Here is a 23,751-nt window from a genome sequence, read left to right as displayed (position 1 = left end):
TTAACATCTACTCTCCCTGTCTTCACTGGTTACAGGAACACATACGCTGATGAGGCCACGAACTCAGTCAAATCTCACCCCTCTTGGCCTTCCCCGAAGCTAGGCAGAGCCATGTTCTGTACACAAAGTGTGAAAAGCCAAAGTGTGAAAGATTTCTAGGAAGCTACAGAGACACAAGGGGAGGTCTTTTCTACCATTCCACTTGCCTTCCACCTACAATTCAGACATAGGAACTGAACCTTCAGCAGCCACAATGTGGCCCTGAGATGCAAGTCTCAGATAGAAGAAGAGAAAAGATAGATCAGAGGTGTTTGATGAGTCAATCAAACTAGATTTTTTCCCCCTTTTCTTTTTCTTTTTCTTTTTCTGTTTTGTTTTTTTGTTTTTTTTTTTTTTTGAGACAGGGTTTCTGTGTGTGTAGCCCTGGCTGTCCTGGAACTCACTCTGTAGACCAGGCTGGCCTCGAACTCCGAGATCCTCCTGAGTGCTGGGATCAAAGGTGTGTGTTACCGTTGCCCAGCTGGGTATTATCTTAATTCAGGGCAGGGAACAAGTAATGCCAGTCTCAAATAATTATCAAGTAACCACAGTCTTTTCATCTTTTCCCATTCTACATCTCTCACACATCCTTCTAGAAACAAACTGAAACACCTAAGAATGAACAGGAAACTGTCTAGACAAGACATGCAAATTAGCTTTGTGTTGCTAAATTTCAAAAGTAGGCCTGTTCTCAGTTCTGTCTTGGTTCCACGATTTTAAGCCATTAATTTACCACAATGAAATGCCTATGGATCTCACTGTAAGGGATTTGGCTGCTGGTTGTTATCCTCACGACGATCTACTTTTAAGATTGCTATAAATAATGTAGGTCAATAGGCAGGCTACATTATACTTCAAAGCAATTAGCAGCATTTAGGGCAGATTTGGATGGAAATATCCATACATAACTAATTAATAAAGAAAAGTCATCTGAGACATAAAGAGGTCTGTCCACACTGGAGAGTGACATCTAATTTGTCCCTGTAGTGCAAGATGCAGCCTTCTCTTCTGTGGCTGTCCCCTGATAAACCCCTTCAAGGGCAGGATATTCTCTTATCTACGGAACAAACTTCACAGGAAAGCAAACTGTTCCATGTCCACTACATCATTCCTTTGTTATCTTTGGATCTGAAACTGCACTCAGTAGTAGCTTTAAAAAAAATCCCTCCTTGTATAAAAGAAGTATCTATCTACATTAGTCAATCAAGCAAAAGACACAAATGCAAAAGTCTTCTTTGAGATCTCCAGATCTCCATAGGAAAGCCCTTTGGCAGGAAGCAGAGACTAGGGGTCTGACACCTCTGGCCCAGACAGAGATGACACAAGTATGTATCCCCGTGCTGCCACCTGGGAACCTCATCTGGATAAAATGACTGCCCCAATGACCAAATAGCTCCTCCTCTCCTGAACGTGCCATGGTCTGTATCACCACCCCCACACCTCCGGAAGCCCCACGTCCTTATTCCTTTGTACAATGAAAGATATAACGTTAACACTCTGGCAGAGTCAGAGTTTGTACACAGCTCTGGAGGTAGGTATTATTGAATTTGTATACCTTTTCTTCTGTTAATCTACTGAGACTAAACTTGTCAAACTTTCAGAGGGAAAACACACAACTTCATGAAAGTTTGTTTCTAGTCAATTAGCATACTTTTTGGGGAAAATGTTTTTGCCCTCACGTCAAACCATGTACGGAAATAATTTCAGGAGATTAGATTCATATATAAAGACCATAAAACATTAGTTATTGTCTCTCATTAACGAGATGGCAATAACTCATGATTGATAACAAGCAGTGTGGGCAGAAAATGAACGAAGAGGCATGTTGGCAGGAATGAAAGCCTAGCCCCTCCACCTTCATAGTCATTTCAACCTTCAGTCAAATGCAGTACTGTCATTACTGCCAAGAAATGCTCACAACCGCTGTGACAGTTAGATCACACAACGCTGGCCTAGAGCAGGGTAAAGCTGGCACCTCTGACTTCACTGAGCATCTATCTCTCTTTCTGTGGATGAGTCACATGCTGAACTCTGCTCACAGACATGTTAACGTGGCTTCTACTCAACTTACTTCATCTCCCCTCAAGGCTAAAATGCAGGTACAAAGAAAGCTAAGGATGAAAGCTGAGATGCCTTATTGTCAGCTGTCCCAGTATCCCTTCTAGACCTACTGTCCTAAATCTGCGGTCACACTGGAGCCTCACTGACAGGTCACCCCATCACAAGAGCACCCTCAAGCAAGAGCAGTCACTTCATGGAACTGGCTTATTTCCTCAAGCAATAACAAGAACTGAGACCAACCAGACCACGCTTTAGACCAAGGAAGTCTTATTATGTGTACTTCTTACTCTTACCCCAGTTTTTCCCTTATTTAAACCTAAAGTTCGTATCAGAACCATAAGACTGATTTAGGGGATCACTGGACTCCTCTATCTGTTCCTCTTCCCAGAGTGGCCACAATGACTGAATCTCTGTCTTCCACCACTACTAATCCCTTTAACTGGTACACTGGGATGGGTGACTCAGTTTACTCTGCTGAGACTTGGGGAGTGGGCTCCGAAGTTAAGAATATGCACTGTTCTTTTGCCGGGCGGAGGCAGCGCACGCCTTTAATTGTAGCATTTAATTGCAGCACTCGGGAGGCAGAGGCAGGCAGATCTCTGAGTTCGAGGCCAGCCTGGTCTACAAAGTGAGATCCAGGACAGGCACCAAAACTACACAGAGAAACCCTGTCTCGAAAAACCAAAAAAAGAATATGTACTGTTCTTTCAAAGGACCCTAATCAGTTCCCAGACCCATAAGGGAAGGCTCCCAACAGCAGCTCCAAGAAATCCAACACCTGGTCTTCGTGGGCACCCACACACATGTATATACCCAGACACATACACATAATTAAAAAAATAAATCTTAAAGATTAACTTCAACCAGGCATAGCAGTGCAAGTGCATCCCTCTAATCCCAGCACTCAGGAGGTTGAGGCAGGCAGTTTTCTCAAGGCCAGTCTGGTCTACAAAGCAAGTTTCAGAACATCCAGGTGTACACAGAGAAACCTTGTCTTGAAAAAGCAAAAGACAAATCAACCAACCTCTCGTAACAATTTAAGCTACAAATCAATGAAAGAATTGTTTGAAGACAAAGACATAGCTATGCACACAGCCAAAGAATGGGGTCAATATTATGGCAACATTGACTTCATGGTGGTACCCTACAGTCGACTTTAAAGGAATGTATACTTGTTTTACACAAGTTATTAAGCCAACTAAATTAGATTCTAGTCATTTCTTTTTTTGCTAATCTAATTTCTAAAGCAAAGTCAATTTTACCAATTGCTTAAAAGGAAATTACAGAGAGCAGTAACCAGGAACGTTTTAGAGAAGTGTATAGATCTGTCGCTCTAGGAAACAAAGTAAAATGGGAGAGGAACACCACTCTGGTCACCTTTTTTTCAGACAGGGTCTTGTATCTCAGGCTGGCTTGGGACTCACTGTGGTAGTGGTTCTCAACCTTCCTAATGCTGCCATCCTTTAACACAGTTCCTCATGTTGTGCTGACCTCCAACCATAAAGTTATTTTCTTTTAAGAGATCTGACACTTTTCTTTCTTTTTTTTTTTTTTAAAGATTGATTTATTTATTATGTATACAGTGTTCTGTCTGCATGTATCCCTGCAGGTCAGAAGAGGGCACCAGATCTCATTACAGAGGGTTGTGAACCACCATGTGGTTGCTGGGATTTGAACTCTGGTCCTCTGGAAGAATAGCCAGTGCTCTTAACTGCTGAGCCATCTCTCCAGCCCCCATAAAGTTATTTTTATTGCTACTTCATTAACTGTAGTTTTGCTACTGTTACGAATTGTAATGTAAATAACTGATATGCAGGATATCTGATATATGACCCCAAAGGAGTCATGACCTATAGGTTGAAAATTGCTGCACGATGTGGTCCAGCTGTCCTCAAATTTGCCAATCTGTTGCCAAAGCCTCCTGAGTGCTGGGATTATAGGCATGAATTGCAATGTCTGGCTCCTGACGATTTTTTCATTGTTTTTTTGCTTTGTTAACTAAAGGCCTGAGTGAGTCTGGCAAGATGGTTCAGTGGGCAGAGGCACTCCTGGGCAGGCCCAATAACTGAAGTTCAATTTCTAGGTCTCACAAAGTGGCAAGAGAGAACTGGTTCTCTGTCCTCTGAACCATACATTCATGCTGTGGTATATGTATGCCTGCATTTGCCTGTGCATACAAACACACACACACACACACACACACACACACACACACACACACACACACACCCTAAATTTAAAATGTTTTTGATATTTTTGAGTGATGTCTGGAGACCAAAAGCAAACGTGGATAATATTCATTGCTACTCTTCAGAAAGAAAGGTTACTTAAAAAGAACAAAGTTACAAAGTGTACCTCTGTCTAAAATACCATTCTGGATTTTTTCAAGCCAGCATTTTAGGAATATGTATCAGAATTTAATGTACCTGTCCTTAATACTATAATTCTATTTCCAAAAATTCAGAGGTAAGTACAACTGAGGACATAGCTCAGAGGTAAACAGTGCTTGCCTAGCATGTGCAAGGCCTTGGGTTCAAGGTTCCTCCACAAAACAAGAAGAAAAGCTCTAATGTTTAGGAATATTTACTATGAGCCGGGTGGTGGTGGAACATACCTTTAATCCTTGCACTCAGGAGGCAAAGGCAGGTCAATCTCTGAGTTCTGAGTTCAAGGCTAGCCTGGTCTACAGATCGAGCTCCAGAATGGCCAGTGCCATACAGAGATACCCTGCCTCAAAAAAAACAAAATAAATAAATAAATAAATAAATAAATAAATAAATAAATAAATAAAATATTTACTGTTTAAAATATCTTGGAAACAAGTAAAATTTACATCATTTATAATCTGGGGGATGGGGAATCTTACAATGGAATATCACACAGCAATTAAAAGAATGAACTTTTTAAACAGGTGACTATAACTATGATTTTTTGTTTGTTTGTTTGTTTGTTTGTTTGTTTGTTTGTTTTTTCCGAGACAGGGTTTCTCTGTGTAACAGCTCTGGCTGTCCTGGAACTCTGTAGGCCAGGCTGGCCTCCAACTTAGAGATCCACCTGCCTCTGCCTCCCAAGTGCTGGGATTAAAGGTGTGAGCCACCACTACCTGGCTATGTACTCTTTACAAAAAAATTAATTAATGAGACTGGGGAGATGGGTAAAGTGCTTCTATGCAAACGTGCCTTGAGTTCAGATCCCTAGTACCCATGTCAAGAAAAAATGCCAAAGGCTAGTTGGATATAACAGCCCACTTGTAATCCCAGCATGAAAGCTGGAGAGAGGAAATCCCCAGAGCAGCTGGCATGCTAGCTGAACTGGTGGCTCCGGGTTCATCCGAGACCTTGCCTCAATAAATAAGGTGGAGACTGATCAAGAAGAGAATCTCACACCAATCTCAGGCCTCACACAGATATACAAGAGAAAGAAGTAAATAATGTACCAATACCTTAAACCTAGTTACAGACCCGCCTCCGCAATATGTCCTTCAGTTGAAGGATGTCCATCAATGACTTATCAGAGTAAATCAAAACTCTACTTAAAAATGATTTCTGCTGCTGGAGGTACCTAACAACTTTAATCCTAGCAGCTGTGAGGCAGGGACAGGAGGATGTCTGTGAGTTCCAGGCCAGTCTGATTTACATAGTGAGTTCTTGGCCATCCAGAGCTGCATAGTGAGACTCTGCCTCCAAGGGAGGGAGGACTGGAGGAGAGAAAGAAGAAACTCCAAACCAGATCTGTTCAAGTAGACACAACTGTTAACAGTTTTACTTCCGGGTTGGGATAAAAAGGAATCTATGTGAGCTTCTGCTTTTTACATACATTTACATATAATTTGAGTTCTTACAAGAAACATGTACAATTTTGTAATAAAAAGATGTTTTTCTGCCAGGTGATGGTGGCACACGCTTTTAATCCCAGCACTCAGGAAGCAGAGGCAGGCAGATCTCTCTGAGTTTGAGGCCAGCCTGGTCTACAGAGAGAGTTCCAGGACAGCCAGGGTTACACAGAGAAACCCTGTCTCAAAAAAAGGAAAAAGAAAAAAAAGAAAAAGAAATGTTTTTCTTTATTGAAAAACACAAAACTCCCCAACAGTTTTTAACTGTAAAAAATGTTTGCTTTTGAGAAGTCTGAAACTGCACTGGGCCCTTCTCAGTGCTCAGTCTCCCACGCCTAATGCCTGGAGACCTTTGGGGCCCTTCACCTCAAGGGCAGCAGTTTTAGCTCTTCATCTGCTTAATCTTCCTTCCCCAACCAGCGTGTCAGCTGTTTCCACCACTGCGGAGGAGAAGCAACGGCACCTACTTTTGTTTTACAAACAACATTAAAGTAACAACAAAGGGCCGAGCGGTGGTGGCGCACGCCTTTAATCCCAGCACTCGGGAGGCAGAGGCAGGAAGATCTTTGTGAGTTCAAGGCCAGCCTGGTCTACAGAGCGAGATCCAGGACAGGCTCCAAAACTAAACAGAGAAACCTTGTCTCGAAAAAACAAAAATCAAACAAACAAACAAAAAAACAACAAAGGTGTTAATGTAGTCACCAAGTCTCCTGTCTGAAAAGTAGGTTAATAATTTTTTTGCCCAAATTTAACCATTCACAATTTTGTGTATCAAGGGCACATGACACCTTCAACTTTTGTTTTTATTTCTTTTAGAGGAGATCTTTCTACATAGCCTTGGCTGTCCTGGAACTCAGTTTGTAGATCAGGCTGGCTTCAAACTCATAGAGATTCACCTGCCTCTGCCTCCCAAGTGCTGGGATTAAAGGCCTGTGTAACTACACCCAGTTGAGATCCTCAACTTTTAAAATTATTTTATTGATTTCTTAAAATTAATTAGTGTGTGTGTGTGGGGGGTGAGTATTGGGGACTGAACCCCAGGATCCTGTATACACTAGGTAGTCATTCTATCACTGAGCTTAAATTTAAAAAAGAGATCTTACCCTAGATCTTAGAATAAAAATGACAACAATTTATAACCCACTTTTTTTGTTCCTTATCAGCATAATTTGTCCTCTCTATTTAACCAGAAAAGGACATATCAACAATACAACAAAACAGGAAGTTATAAGGCACACACCAAAACTGAAGGAAAAAAAATCCATCAATATTTCATATATCCTAGAAAGTTTACAGAGTACTGGGTTAGTTTTCACTGGAAATGCTTAAGCTGTATAAAGAAAAGGACTGATGAAAGCAATAAGGGACCAGAGCATACCACATGAAGACCTAAGTGAACCAAGGGTGATGTGATCCAAATGCATTGTGAACATGTATGAGGGTGTAATAATGAAACCCTTTACGGCACATAATTAATATATACTAATAAAAACACTATAAAAAAGATGCTGAGTGTAGTGGAAAAGGGAAACATAGCAGAAAAAGATAGTCAAAATAATTTTTTCCATAGTCTCGTAACACGGAATTAATATCCATGATGGAATCATAGGGAGATAAGTCTAGCTTAAGGTTACTTAACCCGGTTATTTCTGTTAGGTTGACTGCTGATACTGCACATACGAGAAATCACATTTTAATCCGGAAGCCCGATCTCTGCCTTCCTGTGCATACTGTGTATTAATGCAGAAGCCCAATCAAGAGCACACGGACGGTGGCGGCTACCTTTCCAGTACACTGCAGGTGCTGTCCCGGCACCGAGAGGGAGGTCACAAACATGGTGAAGCAGCGAAGCAAGAAGACGGTGCCCATCAGACTACAGAGCCTGCGCAGAAGGATCGACCTGTGAACAGTGATCAAAGCAGAAATCAGAGACTGCCCAAACTCTCCTGGAGAGAAAGCAGGGGAAAACCACTAGTCTTTACAGAGGACAGAAACCTTCCTCCCACTTAGAAGTTCTGTATTAAAACCACTAGTCTTTACAGAGGACAGAAACCTTCCTCCCACTTAGAAGTTCTGTATTAAAAGGAAAACTATAGAGACAAATGGGTCAGTGTTTGCCTGGGGCCAGGGCTGGGACTGGAATTAATAATGAAAAGACAAGAGGGAATGTTCAGATGGTGTTCTAAAATATAGACTGTGGCAGTGTTTGCTCATGAGTTGTTTACTAAATGCAGACCTGTAAACTTAAAGGTAGAAAAACTTATTATATTTAAATTACACTTCTATAAAGCACTTGGGATGTGTATATGTATATGTGGCTTTATTATACCTGCATACAAAACAATGGGTTTCATTATGTATGTGTATTTACATTTTAATTTGGAGAAGAATCTTAGGAGACCATCTAACATGACTAACATAACCCACTAGAGTTCTGCAGTGATGGGGATGGTCTATATGCCATGTAGCCAGCTAAATACAATTGGCTCTTGAGCACCTAAAATGAGGCTCATGTAAGTAAGATCTGAATCTAATATTAATTAATTGAAATTACAATAGCCGCATGCAACTAGTGTGGATCTGAAAGAGCATTCTTTTGGTGGTAAAATGTGACCCTACAAAAGTGGAGGGGTTTCTTTTTGTTTTTCAAGACAGGGTTTCTCTGTGTAGCCTTGGCTGTCCTGGAACTCACTTTGTAGACCAGGCTGGCCTGAGATCCGCCTGCCTCTGCCTCCTAAGTGCTGGGATTAAAGGCTTGTGCCACCACCACCCATCTAAAAGTGGAGTTTTCAAGACAGAAGTAATACTGGGAAGCTTAATATTAGTACTATTACTTATAATTTATTCAAAAAACTTTAAGGTTTATTTTGATTGTTTTTAATTATGTGTAGGTATGCACGTTTGCCTGTGGGTGTGTGCATGGAAGTGCAGGTATCTTTGGAGGCCGAGGGTGTAGGATGGCCTGGACTGGGTTACAGGCAGTGGAGAGCCCGCCATTCAGCATGGGCACTGAGAACTGAACTCCAGAGCCATGGAGAGAGAGCAGCAAGTGCTTCTGTCACGAGTCACCTTGCCAGCCCTGAAGTTGTTTACAGGAGTTACTCGATCACTTGCGATTCTACTGTTGCTCAATAACAGCACGAAACAGCTCACAAGAGTGGCTATCTGAAGTTATTCAAGTTGTCCCTAACTTAAACTTAAGCTATGAAAATAACACTAAGTTTTATATTCAAGTATATCTAAAACAGAAACTCTGAATAAGCATAACTTGAGTAATTATAAACTGTCGTATCATTTGTTCCTTTATTTCTTTAAATGTCCTAAATCTAAACAGACTAAGAGTTTGGGGACTTTCTCTCAAGAGTAGTACCGAACACAAGGCAAGGTATGTTTTCATCTTTAGTGTGCACATCTGGATGGAGCTTAGGAACCTGCACTTCAACAACCTTTCAGAGGATTGCAATCAGTGATACAAAGATGACATTTGAGAAATAGCTTCATGGACTACATAAACATCGCCTCCTGAGTTTATCTACTTTAAGTAAACCCCACTACTTGGATTTACCTGGTCACTACTACACTTCACGGAGTCTACCAAGGTTTCCTCTAAGGTTAAATTTGTTCTTATTTTCAAGAGTGGATAGATTTAATTCCACAGGGTCTTGTGAGCCAAAGTTAATCAGAGAGCAGTGATACACACACTTTTAAACCATTTCCTCTTAAAATAGGAGTACACACAGGACACAATGAGAAATGTGGCAAAAATAGCAGTCATCAACCTTTCTTTTCACCTTCAAAGTACTAAAATAACTGCAGCTCAGGATGCATGTGGTGACCACAGACTTCCTTGTGAGGAAAGAGGTCCCCAATTGCAAGACACTCAGTCATTCCTCTTCAGGGTTCTAAAAACAATGGGCAGCAGCTAACCACATGTTTTCTTCATCACTAAGCCTTATTTTCTTTCTTTTTTTTTTTGGACACCTAGAAAGACTCACTCATGTAGAAAAGGGGTCTTCCCGTACTTATGCCTTCCTTGCTCTATTTATTTATTCTATTTATTTATCTATTTTGGTTTTTCAAGACAGGGTTTCTCTGTGTAACAGCCCTGGCTGTCCTGGAACTCGCTCTGTAGACCAGGCTGGCCTCGAACTCACAGAGATCCACCTCCTCTACCTCCCGAGTGCTGGGACTAAAGGTGTGCGCCACCACCACCGAGCTGCTCTTTTCATTTATCATTTTTAAAAAGTTTTCCCTTGGTATTTCTCGGTGCAAGGGTCAAGAAGCACTCTCCCATTTAACAGCTTCACTATCTCAGAAGTGCAGAGCATGCAGGACAACCTTGTTTAATGGGCTTTTTTTCCTCCAATCAAACACTTAACCAACACTATCTTTGGAAGCATTTCAATGTTTCTACAGAAATGGCATTTCTAGCTTGTTTCTGCAGAAGAAGAAAGGAGAAATATGAGAGGGAGAGGAAGAAAAGAAAGAGAAGGAATAGGAGGTAAAAAGAGGGAGAGGGGAGAGGGGAAGGAGGAGGAGGAGGGGGAAGACAGGGCTAAACTAGCAAGGACTGGCCCAAGGCTGACTACCCTTTTCCCTATAAAATACATTCACAATATTACTAAATATATTGGTCTTACGACCTTCCTTAACTAAGCCCCCAATTTTCTTTTGTAGAAAGCTATGTCACACTGAGCAGAGGAAATCTTCCAGGGCAACACAGAGGAAGGACCAGGCTTGACAACCCGACATGAGAGTCAGATATTTTCAGTCTTTAGGAATCGGGACTACCTGTGCTTGTGAAGAAGAAGAACGAGGATCCAAATGTAGCACAGGATCATGCCACACACTTCAGTCATGGAGAAGGCCCACGGGATCCTGGGAACACTGCAACAGAAAAACAGTTCTTTTTGGAACTGGAGACGAGCAGATACATCCCTTTTCAATACAATGCTTGACTCAGAACTGCTCTGTAGAACTTTATCTCCCTCAGGAGATGATATCTGGAAAGCCTGGGGGGTTAAAAATCAGCTTCATAAACTATCCCTCTCATCAGAATCTATTAGCTGTCCTGAATTCCAGTAATGATTCTCTGTAAAGAAGTAACAACCTGGTGCCTGTCCTGGAACTTGCTCTGTAGACCAGGCTGGCCTTGAACTCAGAGATCCTCCTGCCGTAGCCTCCCGAGTGCTGGGATTAAAGGTGTGTGCCACCACCGCCCAGCTCTCAATGTCTTTTTCTTAAATTAGATTTTATTTTGCGTGTGTGCCCTTGGAGTTTACAGCAACTGTGTGGTGCTTGGTGTGGGCATAGGTCTTCTGCAAGAGTAGTACATACTCTGAACCCTCTGAGCCACCTCTCCAGCCTAGCATCCAATCTCTTAAACTGTGAGTTATAACTTGAATAAAGAAGAGAGTCTGCACAAAATTAAGTAAATAACTGAGAAAAAAAAATGACTATAGTAGTAAAATGTTTGTGAACTTGGAAGAAACAAAACCCAACTCATCATCCAACATGTAATGAGTCCGAGGTGTTTCTGCAGTCCCATCTCACCCGCTCCGCACTGCACAGCTTTACTGCAGTCTCGGTTCTCTTGGTTCTGAACACAACACACACTTCACACTGCATGCCATCACTCCTTACAACGCCAGTGAATGCTGCCTGTAACACCTCAGCTCAGATTCAAAGACTGCTCTATGTTAGGAAGCGCAGTGTCTTTACTATACAAAGTCTGCTCTGAGGGGAAAAAAAATGCTTTAATTATAAAAAACAGATGTAATCATCAATTTTCCTATTTGCTACTCTCCTCAGCATGTAAGCAACAAGTTATCATACCCTTGGGTTGTCTTCTGTGATGATGGCTGACTTAAAATTGCTGTGGCCGGGCCGGTGGTGGCACAGGCCTTTAATCACAGCACTCAGGAAGCAGAGGCAGGTAGATCTCTGAATTCAAGGCCAGCCTGGTCTACAGAGGGAGTTCCAGGAAAGCTAGAGCTACACAGAGAAGTCCTGTCTCAAAAGAAACAAACAAAAAAAATGTTACATGAATTTTGGCTCAGGATTAGAATAACATTTCCAACAATTTCTAAATGGCCCTGAACAGCTGCCATTTTGTATTATGAATTTATGTGAAGTGGTAGTCTCAGAATTGAGGACTATAAAAAAAAAATAAATATTGATTAACTCTGAAAAATACAGAAGATGCTGTATTCTCAAGTATCAAATATTTTGGCAAGATTTAATTTTTTATGTAAAAATAAACAAGAACGTTTTATTATTATGTACATTTGCCTTCTCAACTTTAGTAATAGTAAAATTATATGCATGTCAAAAGAATTATCTAAAACTAAATTTATGATATATTATCAGCAAATGTATGATTTGCTAGGACCAAAGGCATGTGCCACGACACTCTTAAAAAACCTTTAAAAACAATATACATACAAGCCAGGAGGAGATCCACCTGCCTTTGCCTCCTGAGTACTGGGAACAAAGGTGTTTGCTACCATGCCTGGCTTATATGTAGTTCAAGGACAACCAGGGATATATAGTGAGGCCCTACCCCCAATAAGAAATACATACATACATACAAAAGTTTAAATAATTTTATATAGTTAGGATAAAAGTAAATCTTCTACTTCTTCCCCAAATTAAACCTAATTACTGCTCCCCAGTTTTACTCTATTTTATCCCATATTAAATCATTTAGTAACACAACACACACACCCACATACACCTAACACACACACACACACACACACACACACACACACACACACACACACACACACGCCCTTCTACCTTTGTAAGAGTCTCTCGCCCACTATTTAGTAATTTTGCTTAAGAACAGCTGTTTTAGCTTTTACCCAATATAAGCTTATATTCATACAAAAATTATGACGAAACTCCTTTCTGTAAAACTTCTTGTAATTTCTAGATCTAATAAAAACCTTTAAAAAAAGTTTTCCAGGTACTTACTGATGGTCTCTCCCTATTCCCTCCCTCTCTCCCCATTACTCCTTGTTATAATGGTATATAATGGCATTCTTGCTCCCTTTATTTTTATTTCTCTTCCTGTGATCTTGCCCTTTGCCCTACCACAGCAACCAACACTCACTGTGATAACCTGAACCTTGTCATTATTAATATTTCTCCTCATACCTTCAATTGCAAGAATCCTATGCTTTAGGCATAATATATAAAAATATACATACAAAACCCCAAGCCAAAACAAACCCCAGGTCACCCTACAATCAGTAGGGCATCCTACAGTACAGCCTCATCCAAACAAAGCAAAGCCCTGTGATCAAGCGCTACGTCCACTTCTTTGTAATCCTTAACTGACCTTACAGATCCGACTGTCTCCAATTCCCATTTCCTCCCATCACCACCAATTTCTTTGAAAAAACCCTGATCCTTCTGAAAAAAGTACAAACACAGGTACTTACTACTCTTCACCTAAATCGTCCAATTATTTATATTTAATGTTTTGCCGTCTTTGCTTCATTTCACACATTTTAGAGTCCTCCAAAGTTACTTCATGTATCTCGGAGACTAAGGACAGACCTCAGACCGCTGTGCCCTGACAACTGCAGCACTGCTTCTTGGCATCCTGTTTAATATGCAGCCCATATTCACACTTTAAGTATCCTCAACACATCCTTAGCAACTAATTTGCTTGATTAGGATCCAAGGACCAGGTATCGAGCTTGATGTGTCCCTTCCATTTCCCTCACAATCCCCAGGTTTTACTATGACACCGACATCTCTGGAGACTCTAGATGAGCTATCATGTAGAATGCTCCTTTTTGTGTCTATTTCCTCATCATCAGATTTAGGTTAAAATTTTCTGAGAGGCAAGATTATCAGATTATCTCAAGGTGATGCTTTGAACATTACATCTAGTGCATGCTGTCAGCTTGTTCCACTGTGACCATGTGGTTAGGATGATCTTTGTCAGGTCCCAGCACTGTGAAAGTACCTGTTTCCTCTGCAATTAAGTAATGTGAAAGATGAAACTTCAATCATGCAAAAATGCTGTTGCTCAGCGGCTTTCCATCAAATGGATTTCAGCATCCACTGATAACTTGCCTGAATCAATTGTATATTGAAGGATACAGGCAGCTTCACTTTGCATCCATTATTTCTTGTCTGTTTACTAGTCACAGATAATTGTCCTCAATGCTTTAAATCCATGACTATCATACCTTTTTATAAACAGAAAGAACAGTTTTTTGAGTATACTGTAGGAGGTGAGCAGGCTGAGTAGTAACCAGAATACTATTACCTATAACAGCTGGTGTCCCCACAAGATAGCTTACAGATAGAGCTTGGTGGCAGAGCACTTACCCTACATGCACTCGGCCTTGGGCTCAATCACCAGCAATGGAAAACAAGGTTGCTTTGCTCATTTTTAAAAACCACTGAAGTAAAAACAGTTGTTACTTACTGTTCTTTTCTTGTTTTTCATAACCACAGACTATTTATTTATTTTTAGTTTTTCAAGATAGGGCTTCTCTTTGTAGCCCTGGCTGTCCTGGAACTTGCTTGGTAGACCAGGCTAGCCTAAACTCAGAGATCCACCTGCCTCTGGCTCCCGAATGCTGGGATTAAACATACAACACTGCCTGACTCTTTTTATTTTTTTAATGTTTATTCTTCAAATTTTTAAAAAATTTAAATTGATGTTTTACCTGCATGCATGTCTGTGTGGAGGTGTTGGGTCCCCTAGAACTGGGCTTATAGACAGCTATGAGCCACCATGTGGTTGCTGGGAATCAAACCCAGGTCCTCTGAAAGAACAGTCAGTACTCTTAACTGTTGAGCCATGCTGTGGGATGTATGGCAAATGTGTTGCTAATTAATCAATAAAACACTGATTGGCCGTTGGCTAGGCAGGAAGTGTAGGCGGGGCAAGGAGGAGAATAAAGCTGGGAAGTGGAAGGCTGAGTCAGAGAGACACTGCCAGCCGCCACGATGAGAAACAGCTTGTGAAGATGCCGGTAAGCCACGAGCCATGTGGCAAGGTATAGATTAAAGGAAATGGATTAATTTAAGCTATAAGAACAGTTAGCAAGAAGCCTGCCACGGCCATACAGTTTGAAAGCAACATAAGTCTCTGTGTTTACTTGGTCGGGTCTGAGAGGCTGTGGGACTGGCAGGTGAAAGAGATTTGCCCTGACTGTGGGCCAGGCAGGAAAACTCTAGCTACAGAGCCATCTGTCCAGCCCTGGACCATTTCTTTTTTCTTTAATATATAGTAGTTTTATTCAGTACATAATAAAAACAAAATCAATCCCTGAATTAATTTGTACTACTGTAAATAAATTTGATTCATCTGGTGGTATTTTCAGGAAAGCAGAACCCTTTTCATCATTTAAAATAAAAAAAAAAATTTTTTTTTTTTAAAGAAAGGTAGCTGGGAGCTGGAGAGATGGCTCAGAGGTTAAGAGCACTGACTGCTCTTCCAGAGGTCCTGAGTTCGATTCCCAGCAACCACATGGTGGCTCACAACCATCCGTAATGAGACCTAGTGCCCTCTTCTGGCCAGCAGGCATACATGCAGGACACTGTATACATAATAAATAAACCTTAAAAAAAAAAAAAAAAAAAAAGAAAGGCAGCTAAGTCTACTACAAACATTCTCCTAACACTTACAAATGTCCCAGAGTTGGAACTTGCGGTCCACCCACCTCAGTTTCCAGAGTAAGGCATGTGCCACCAGGCTCGGCAAAGCCTGTCATCTGATGGCACCAGACAAGGCAAATGGAGTATACATGTCAGCTATAACCACAACGTTATTATCCACACTACCACTGCTGAGACTCTAGAAACCTTCTACAAACTTGGCATCTAGAAACAAAACCTACCTGTCTAAGAATATATCCGGGAGTGGTGGGTAGGTCTGCATGTCAGGCACTCGCTCGTGAACAATAACCATAATGAAAGATGTAAACCCGAATACTATAAAAACATATACACAACTCAGTATGGTCTTCCAGTACTCTGGGTCCAATCTTCGAACAGAATGTTTGCTCTTGCCATTCATGTACTGGTACTGCTCAGAACTCAAGTCAGTGATGGGTCCATCGCAGTTGTGTGTGGGCTCTCCATTACAGAGCCAGTCTGCACTCTGAAGAGCACTGATGAATGGAGTCATGGGACTCATGGGGCTGTCACTGTTGTAGCCCATCTCCTCCAAAACATCAATATGGATTTTCTGCAATTTCCTGACCGAGAGCATTAACCTTTTAATGTCTCCTAGGACTTTGATTTCCAGAGGAGGAGATCGAAGATCATATTCAGTCAGTGTGAGTAATGTGATTCCATCCAGTCGGTGCTTGTTGCATAAAATATCCACATATTCCAAGAAGCCTTCATCCTTCAGCCACACTGCTACATGCTTAGTAGTCCAGCGGCGAATGCAGAGTTGACTAGGGCCTGCCATTTCTTCCTCCACTGACTGTCAAAGGAAAACAAAACAAAACTAGAATGTAGTCCAACATCTTCATTAAAGACCAAATGCAAGTACGCATACCAGAAACAATAAAGTACCGCTATTGCCCCACTGGCTTCCGTAGTCAAAGAAACAACAGTTATTCAGTAATGAGTATTTTCAATAGATTAACATTCTAATCATTTTAAGAGGCTGATAGCAGGTGTTTCAGTTTTATGGAGAACAGTTGTTGAACCCAGGACTCACACAGGATAAGTGATCTACCTTGAGCTTTAACACTTTAGAAAAAGGTGTTTTACAAATGGCGTTTCCACAGCATGTCAACAACGATTACTTCAAAAGATTACTATTGAGAACACTGGAGGGGGAAAAAAATTCCATTTTAATGCTTTTTATAAAATGAAATCTATAAAAGACATATGGGAAAAGCTAAATTTCTGAAATTGTCATGTTCATGGGAAAAAAAATTTCCCCACTTGAGGTAGAAAAGAACAAAATTACAGATAGTAAAATTCCAGGAAACTTTACATTTGTACATCTCTATCTATTATATATGAAATGATTTAGCCAATAGATAAAAAGATTTTAAAATAGCTATAAACTTCAGCTAAGTTCCGACTAGCCTTTGAAAGTCCCACTGCAGAAGTGAAAAGGCACTTCTGGGAGTTAGTGGTCAAAGTTTTAAAAGAAAACTGCCATTTCACTATACTCATAAATAAGAAGCAAAATACAGATTATAGTTATAAAAGGCTATTTAAGTGCACTATTTTTAAAAGTACTGATAATTTTTGCTACTTTGATCCTACTCAGCTATATATATTTTTTTCTCTTGTAAAACTTGGGTCTACTTCAAGTTTTTTAAAGTGTATCAGATACATAGAAAACAAAGGCTGATAAAGAAAAATGGGATAACAAAAACTACTCTCATGTGTCTACTTCTTGGACTATTAAAGCCTGAGGGTTTTCTGGATTTCTAATAATTCACTATATTTCCTTCTGAATAATGTTTAAAAACTGGACAAGTATTTTTTAATCCACAATGATACAATAAATACCTAGTTTTTAAAGAAAAAAAAAACCAGCTGCAGTAAAATGTTCTGGGTAGACTGAGTTATATGTTTCTTTTGTGAAAGTTCTAAGCTATACTATACAGTTTGAAAAAGCACTTGCTTTAAAAAGTAAAACAAAAGTTGGTGGTGGCCCACACCTTTAATCCCAGCACACCTTTAATCTGGAGGCAGAGCCAGGCGGATATCTGTGAGTTCAAGGCCAGCCTGGTTTACAGAGTGAGAACCAGGACAGGCACCAAAACTACAAAGAGAAACCCTGTGTCGAGAAAATAAACAAATAAAACAATCCAGGTGGTGGTGGCACACGCCTTTAGTCCCAGCACTCAGAAGGCAGAGAGGCAGGTGGTTTCTGTGTGTTGGGGCCAGCCTGGTCTACAGAGTGAGTTCCAAGATAGCCAGGGCTGTTACACAGAGAAACTCTATCTTTAAATGCCCCCCCCGCCCCTCCCCAGAAAAGAAAAGAAAACAAGTTACTATAACTGAATACCCTCCAGGACAAAGGTTCTCCACAATGTCTGAGACAGCATCGTCTCTCTCTCCCCCCACCCAGATGATGCTCTCTCTGATCTCCTGACTTAAGCATTTCTCATGGCTTTAGAGCACACATTCTGGAGTCAGGAAAAACATCTGTTTCCTCAGGCTGAGGAAAGGAAAAGGCAGGTAATGTTACAGTCTCCCCTTCCCACACAAAACACTTGTCACAAAGACTTAATATCACTGAACAAAAGCAAATATTTAAACTAATAAGCTCACTCATATCAGCAAAAGTATTCAGGAAATAAGAGATAGACTTGATGAAATTCCATCATTAAGTATTTTGTCTTGATACTAAAAAAGCAATCCTCGTTTTTTTTGGAAAGATTAAAGTATATTTCATTATCAACCCACATTTTTTCCCAATCTTAGAAAATTAACATCTTATCCATCAACAAGGAGTTTGTATTTTAAGTCTGCTGCAAAGTTACATATAGCATATGTAAAACTCCAGTAAACTATGGTTTTGCAATGTTTGAGTTTACACTCCTTGCCAAAAGGTTTCACCCTTTCTGTTACATCTGCATATTCCTTTCCCAGTCCGCTCCGACTAAATCATCAAACTTGGATACACAACAACACACTATTAACGCAGCAGCAGTTACCAAGTGGCAAACCTCATCTACAACAAGTAAAATTCTCCTTTATCTCCACTCTTCTACTTTCCCTTCTCCAGTGGCTTACCACCAGCGGGTTCCAAGTCACTCCCATCCTTGGAGCATTATTCTTTAGCACAGTTTCATCTCACACTCTGAGCAAAATGATTCTTCTCTTCTTTCACATTTCTCCCCATATTAACTCACCAGTTCTTTCAACTTCAATCAAGCTTTGATGCCCATGCTTTAACCACTAGATAATATGAGTACCAACATAGAAGCCTCCTAGGAGCCTTTGAGCTTGCTGTGGGAATGCCTTAAAAGCATGACACATTTCACCGCTCTGCCTCATCAGGTTAGTGCATGTCCTTTAATTGTGTGCTACTACATAATAGTTACAGGGCCACAGTAACCAGTACTTACTCCAACTGTGAGAACTTGTACTAAAGAGAATATTAAGAATGACAGTAAGCTTCAGGGTCCATTTAATAGTCATGTTGTACGACAGGAATTCCAGGGAACAGAAAACTTTGAACAAAGAACACGACAGACACTGGTTTTATACAAATCAATAAAATGAATTTGGTCAGTAAACGTTTAAGGATGCTTTCTGTTTTTTTTTTTTTTTTTTTTTTTTGGGTTTTTCGAGACAGGGTTTCTCTGTGTAGTTTTGCGCCTTTCCTGGGACTCACTTGGTAGCCCAGGCTGGCCTCGAACTCACAGAGATCTGCCTGGCTCTGCCTCCCGAGTGCTGGGATTAAAGGCGTGCGCCACCACCGCCCGGGCGGATGCTTTCTATTTTAACTAATAATTGATTCACATCAATTATCTGCAGGACTGCTGCTTCTGGCCAAGATATAAAAACAGAACAAATTTTACTCTCTGATTAAATGATGAATAAAATACACGAAAAAGATTAAAAATGATGGACATCTCAGCCAAATCCCTGAGAGATAGTAAACAAGTGAGGTGGGTTCACTGTATTCAGGAGAGGCCTAAGACAAGAAACCCGGGTGAGCTGAGCTCACCAATGTGGGGCACTCCGATGGAGAACTGAGAGATCCACAGGGGTTCTCCCTTGAATACTCACCAGAACATGCATGTGTCAAGATGGAGAAGAGACCATTCAGGATCCCCAACCTCACACATGGACAAAAAGCCAATCCTAATCAGACTGACCAACAGTTCACAATTCACGGGACTTTAGAACACACAATAGCAATGGGGCAAAATCAAATCTAAACCCACAGTTCTCAGCCAAGGCTAATTCCCCCACTTTCCAGGACAGTCAGCAGTATGTGGATGTATTCATCGTCTCCACTTGGTGAGGGGTTACCAGCAGATAGGAAGTAGACACCAGGGTGCTAGTAAAAATCCTAGAATGTTGCCGGCAGTGGTGGTACATACCTACAACTCAGCACCCTGGAGGCCAAGCCAAGGTGATGGTGAGTTCAGGGCCAGAGTGGACTACACAGAGAAAATTTATCAGAGACTATATAGTGAGACCCTCTGTGCTGTCTATTTTTATCTAACTTGACACAGGCTAGAGTCATCTGAGAGGAGAGAATCCCAACTGAGAAAATGCCTTTACAAGACTGAGCTGTAGGCAAGACTGTACAGCATTTCCTTAATTAGTGATTAATGAGGGAGGGCCCAGCCCATTGTGGGTGGGGTCATCCCTGGGCTGATGGTCCTGGGTTCCATAAAAAAGCAGACTGATCTAGATATGAGGAGCAAGCCAGAAAGCAGCACCCCTCTATGGCCTCTGCATCAGCTTCTGCCTCCAGGTTTCTGCCCTGTTTGAATCCTGTCCTGACTTCCTTCAGTGATGAACAGTGATGTGGAAGTGTAAGGCAGTCCCCCCCTCCCACCCACTACCACCAAGTTGCTTTGGTTATGATGTTTCATCACATCAGTGATAACTGTAAGACACCCTACCTCAAAAAAAAAAAAAAAAAAAATCTGCCAGGAATGGTGGTGGCAGATGCTTTAATCCTAGCACTCAGAAAATAAAGGCAAGTGGATCTCTGTGAGTTCAAGGCCAACTTGGTCTATTATAGCAAGTTCCTGTTGCAGGAATTTAGCAGTCCTGTACCTGGGGTAGATATTAGAATGAACAGTTCTCACTGTATCCAGGGTAAACATTAGAGTAAATAGTTGTTTTCTAGAGGTTACTCTGACCTTGAAGAATCTTTGTGGAAAACAAGTGATTGATTTCCATGATTTGTAGACTTGTTTTTCTGAAGGGGTGTTCTTCGAATGACTTTGGTCACAAGATGCCTCTGGCACACCATTATGTATTGCAAATGACACACAGTAAAGACTAAAGTCATGAGAGCATGTGATGCTTTCCTTTAGAAAGACGTATAGATTAGATAGCACCTTGGTATGAGGAAGTACTTTACCCAAAAAACAACTTTGTGTAACAATCAATAAATAGGCCTTTATATGGCTGTTCGGTGTACAGTTCATCAGAGGCTGGACCTTCCTGTTTCCACACAGGCCTTAAAATTTCATGTTGGGCCAGGCGGTGGTGGCACACGCCTTTAATCCCAGCACTCAGGAGGCAGAGGCAGGCGGATCTCTGTGAGTTCGAGGCCAGCCTGGACTACCAAGTGAGTTCCAGGAAAGGCGCAAAGCTACACAGAGAAACCCTGTCTCGAAAAACAAAACAAAACAAACAAACAAAAAAATTTCATGTTGGAGTGACTTATTTCTTCAACTGACCCATGCAACATAGACTATCCCAACAAATTCCAGACCAGTCCAAGTTACACAGAGAGATTTTGTCTCAAAACAAAAATCAGAAGAAAACTATGGTGTACTGGAATCCTATCTCTACAAACAAAAGAACTGTTTGTCTCCCAAATGTCATTTTGCTGCTAATGAGAAAAATTACCCTAGGCTACATATACTTTTCTCTGGTCTAGCCTCACAAATCTTAAATGCACCTTGCAAGTTCAGGAATCTTTATAAGATATGTAACAATATAAAGGTATCTAGAATCCAAAAGCAAGATATTATAATCCATGGGGGAAAAAAACAATAGAAATTGACCAGCACTGACAGAGATAACAGAATTAGAAGGTAAGAAGGAAATTTACATAATTATGACAGCTGTATACATCTCAACATGTTAAACAGAAACCGGCGTGCTGGAACATGCCTATCACTCGGCACTGAGGAGGACGAGTCAGGAATATTTAGAATTTGGAGCTAGTCCGGGATTCATAGTGAGTTCAGGGAGAACCCCCGCTGTATCATGAGGCTGTGTCTCAGGACTAGAAAAAGAGAAAATTAGGCAACTCCCTGAGAGAAGCTGGAAGCCGGGTCTCAGGTGTGTCCTACTTTCTTCCCAAGCCCACCCTCCCCCTTTCTCTTAACCACCTTGTTTAAAATCTATGTGGAAAAGCTTTTAATAAACCCCCAGCTCTGAGGCTGAAGAGACAGCGGCACAGTTAAGAACACTTGCACCTCCTCCAGAGGACACAAGGCGAGTCTCAGCACTCAGGAGCATCTGGAAATTCAGTCCCAGGAGACTCCAACATCCTTTTCTGGCTTCCCAGGGCACCAGGCACGCGCATGGTACACAGACATGCTTGCAGTTACAACACCCATACACATAAAATACAAGTTTTAAAAATTTAACTCCCAAATGTGGAGGCCAGAGAGAGGGCTCAGAGGCTAAGGGTACATAATGCTCTTATAAAGGGCCTGAGATTCCACGTCAGGTGGCTCACAACTGCCTGTGGCTCCAGCTCCAGGGGATCTGATGCTCTCCACCAGCACCTGAACTCATGTGTACACACCCCAGACAGATGCATATGTGTGCATACATAAAATGTAGTAAAACAAACCTTAAAAGTCCCAGCTCTGCTTTGAAGGGGCTCACCCTGAAGTCCTTTTCTGCATAGACACCACTAATCCCAGACTGGCCTGAGTTGAAGGCCCTCAAAGATTTGGGGAACTCCTTGGCCTGCTGTAAGTGACAGACTGAAACTGAGCCTCCTTTTTCTCTGACCTTTTTTTTGGGAGTGGGGGTGTTTCAAGACAGGCTCTCTCTGTGTTAATAGTCTTGGCTGTCTTGGAACTCAATCTGTAGACCAGACTGGCCTTGAACTCAGAGAGGATTGAAGGTGTGTGCCACCACCGCCCAGTCTTCTCTGCCCCCCTTGACATTACTTTCTGATTCATAATCTCGCTGAAGCACTGATGATTCCCTTCAAATGACAACTGCTTTCAATCTATAAGCATGGAAGAAATTACAGAAAACAAAACATCAAAAGGATCAGCAGGGCATGGCTTTAATCCCAATGCTCAGCAGACAGGTGCAGGTAAATCTCTGTGACATCAGGCCAGCCAGACATAGTGAGTTCCAAGCCAGCCATAGCTACACAGTGAGGGCCTGTCTAAAAAAAAGGGGGGGAGAGGGAAGATGAGGCAGACTAGAAAGACAGGGAAAATTATATGGGGAAGAAAAAAGTCCCTCACTTTGAAGTCTGACTGAAGCCTCCTGCTCACTGAGAAGCAAGAATCTAGTACAATTACCATTGGCTGTAAAACTACCAACACAGAGATAATATTCCTTTCCCATACAGATAGTTCATCTTAAAGTCACAAATGACCAGGTATAAAACCTGAATGTGTCTGACCCCTGGGAGAGCCTCGTTCCTTTCCCTAGACATCTGTGACAATCTCTACCAAGACTGTTAACTATTTACAGTAAAGGCATCCATCCTATGATCTAGACTTTTCCCTCATCAATCAGCATCCTGTCTGCTGTCCTTCGGGAACCACAATGTGACCTCCTTTAGTTTTCGGCAACCCTCTTCGCTGACTGCTTCACATTCCCTAAAATCCGTCCATGAGTGTTGTAAGGACAACGCAGTGGCTCTCAGAAGCTACGGCCTGCATCCTTCTTTCTTCCTGAGCACCTCCTCCTCCCAGCCCTCCTGCTTAATTAACATCTAGAAACCTCATTCAAATATCTAACAAAAACCCCAGGTTGGGGATTAGCTCAGCGAGGCCCTGGGTTTGATCTTCAGCTCAAAACAAAACAAAACAAAACAAAACACCCAAACAACAACAAAAAACAAAAAACAAAGAACAAAAACCTCTCCTTTAAGGAGGGAGGAGGGGGACAAGAGGGAGGGAAGGAATAGA

At 41.4% G+C, this 23,751-nt stretch overlaps 1 protein-coding gene across 2 annotated transcripts in view; it reads right to left on the bottom strand.

The window, feature by feature from the left end:
• Samd8 (sterile alpha motif domain containing 8) overlaps nt 1-23,751 on the bottom strand; it is a 48,085-nt gene that overhangs the window by 2,713 nt on the left and 21,621 nt on the right. For both annotated transcript variants that reach the window (XM_059273853.1, XM_059273854.1), the window contains exons 2-4: nt 15,802-16,394; nt 10,724-10,819; nt 7,715-7,832 (exon numbers count right to left, since the gene is read on the bottom strand). In XM_059273853.1, coding sequence (XP_059129836.1) covers nt 7,715-7,832; nt 10,724-10,819; nt 15,802-16,394 — 807 coding nt within the window. The remainder of the gene's footprint in view (nt 1-7,714; nt 7,833-10,723; nt 10,820-15,801; nt 16,395-23,751) is intronic.

This window comes from Peromyscus eremicus, chromosome 9, assembly GCF_949786415.1.
Source record: "Peromyscus eremicus chromosome 9, PerEre_H2_v1, whole genome shotgun sequence".
Taxonomy (NCBI): Eukaryota; Metazoa; Chordata; class Mammalia; order Rodentia; family Cricetidae; genus Peromyscus; species Peromyscus eremicus.
Note: the sequence above shows the minus strand (reverse complement) of the source record. Positions and strands in the feature narration are given on the sequence as shown.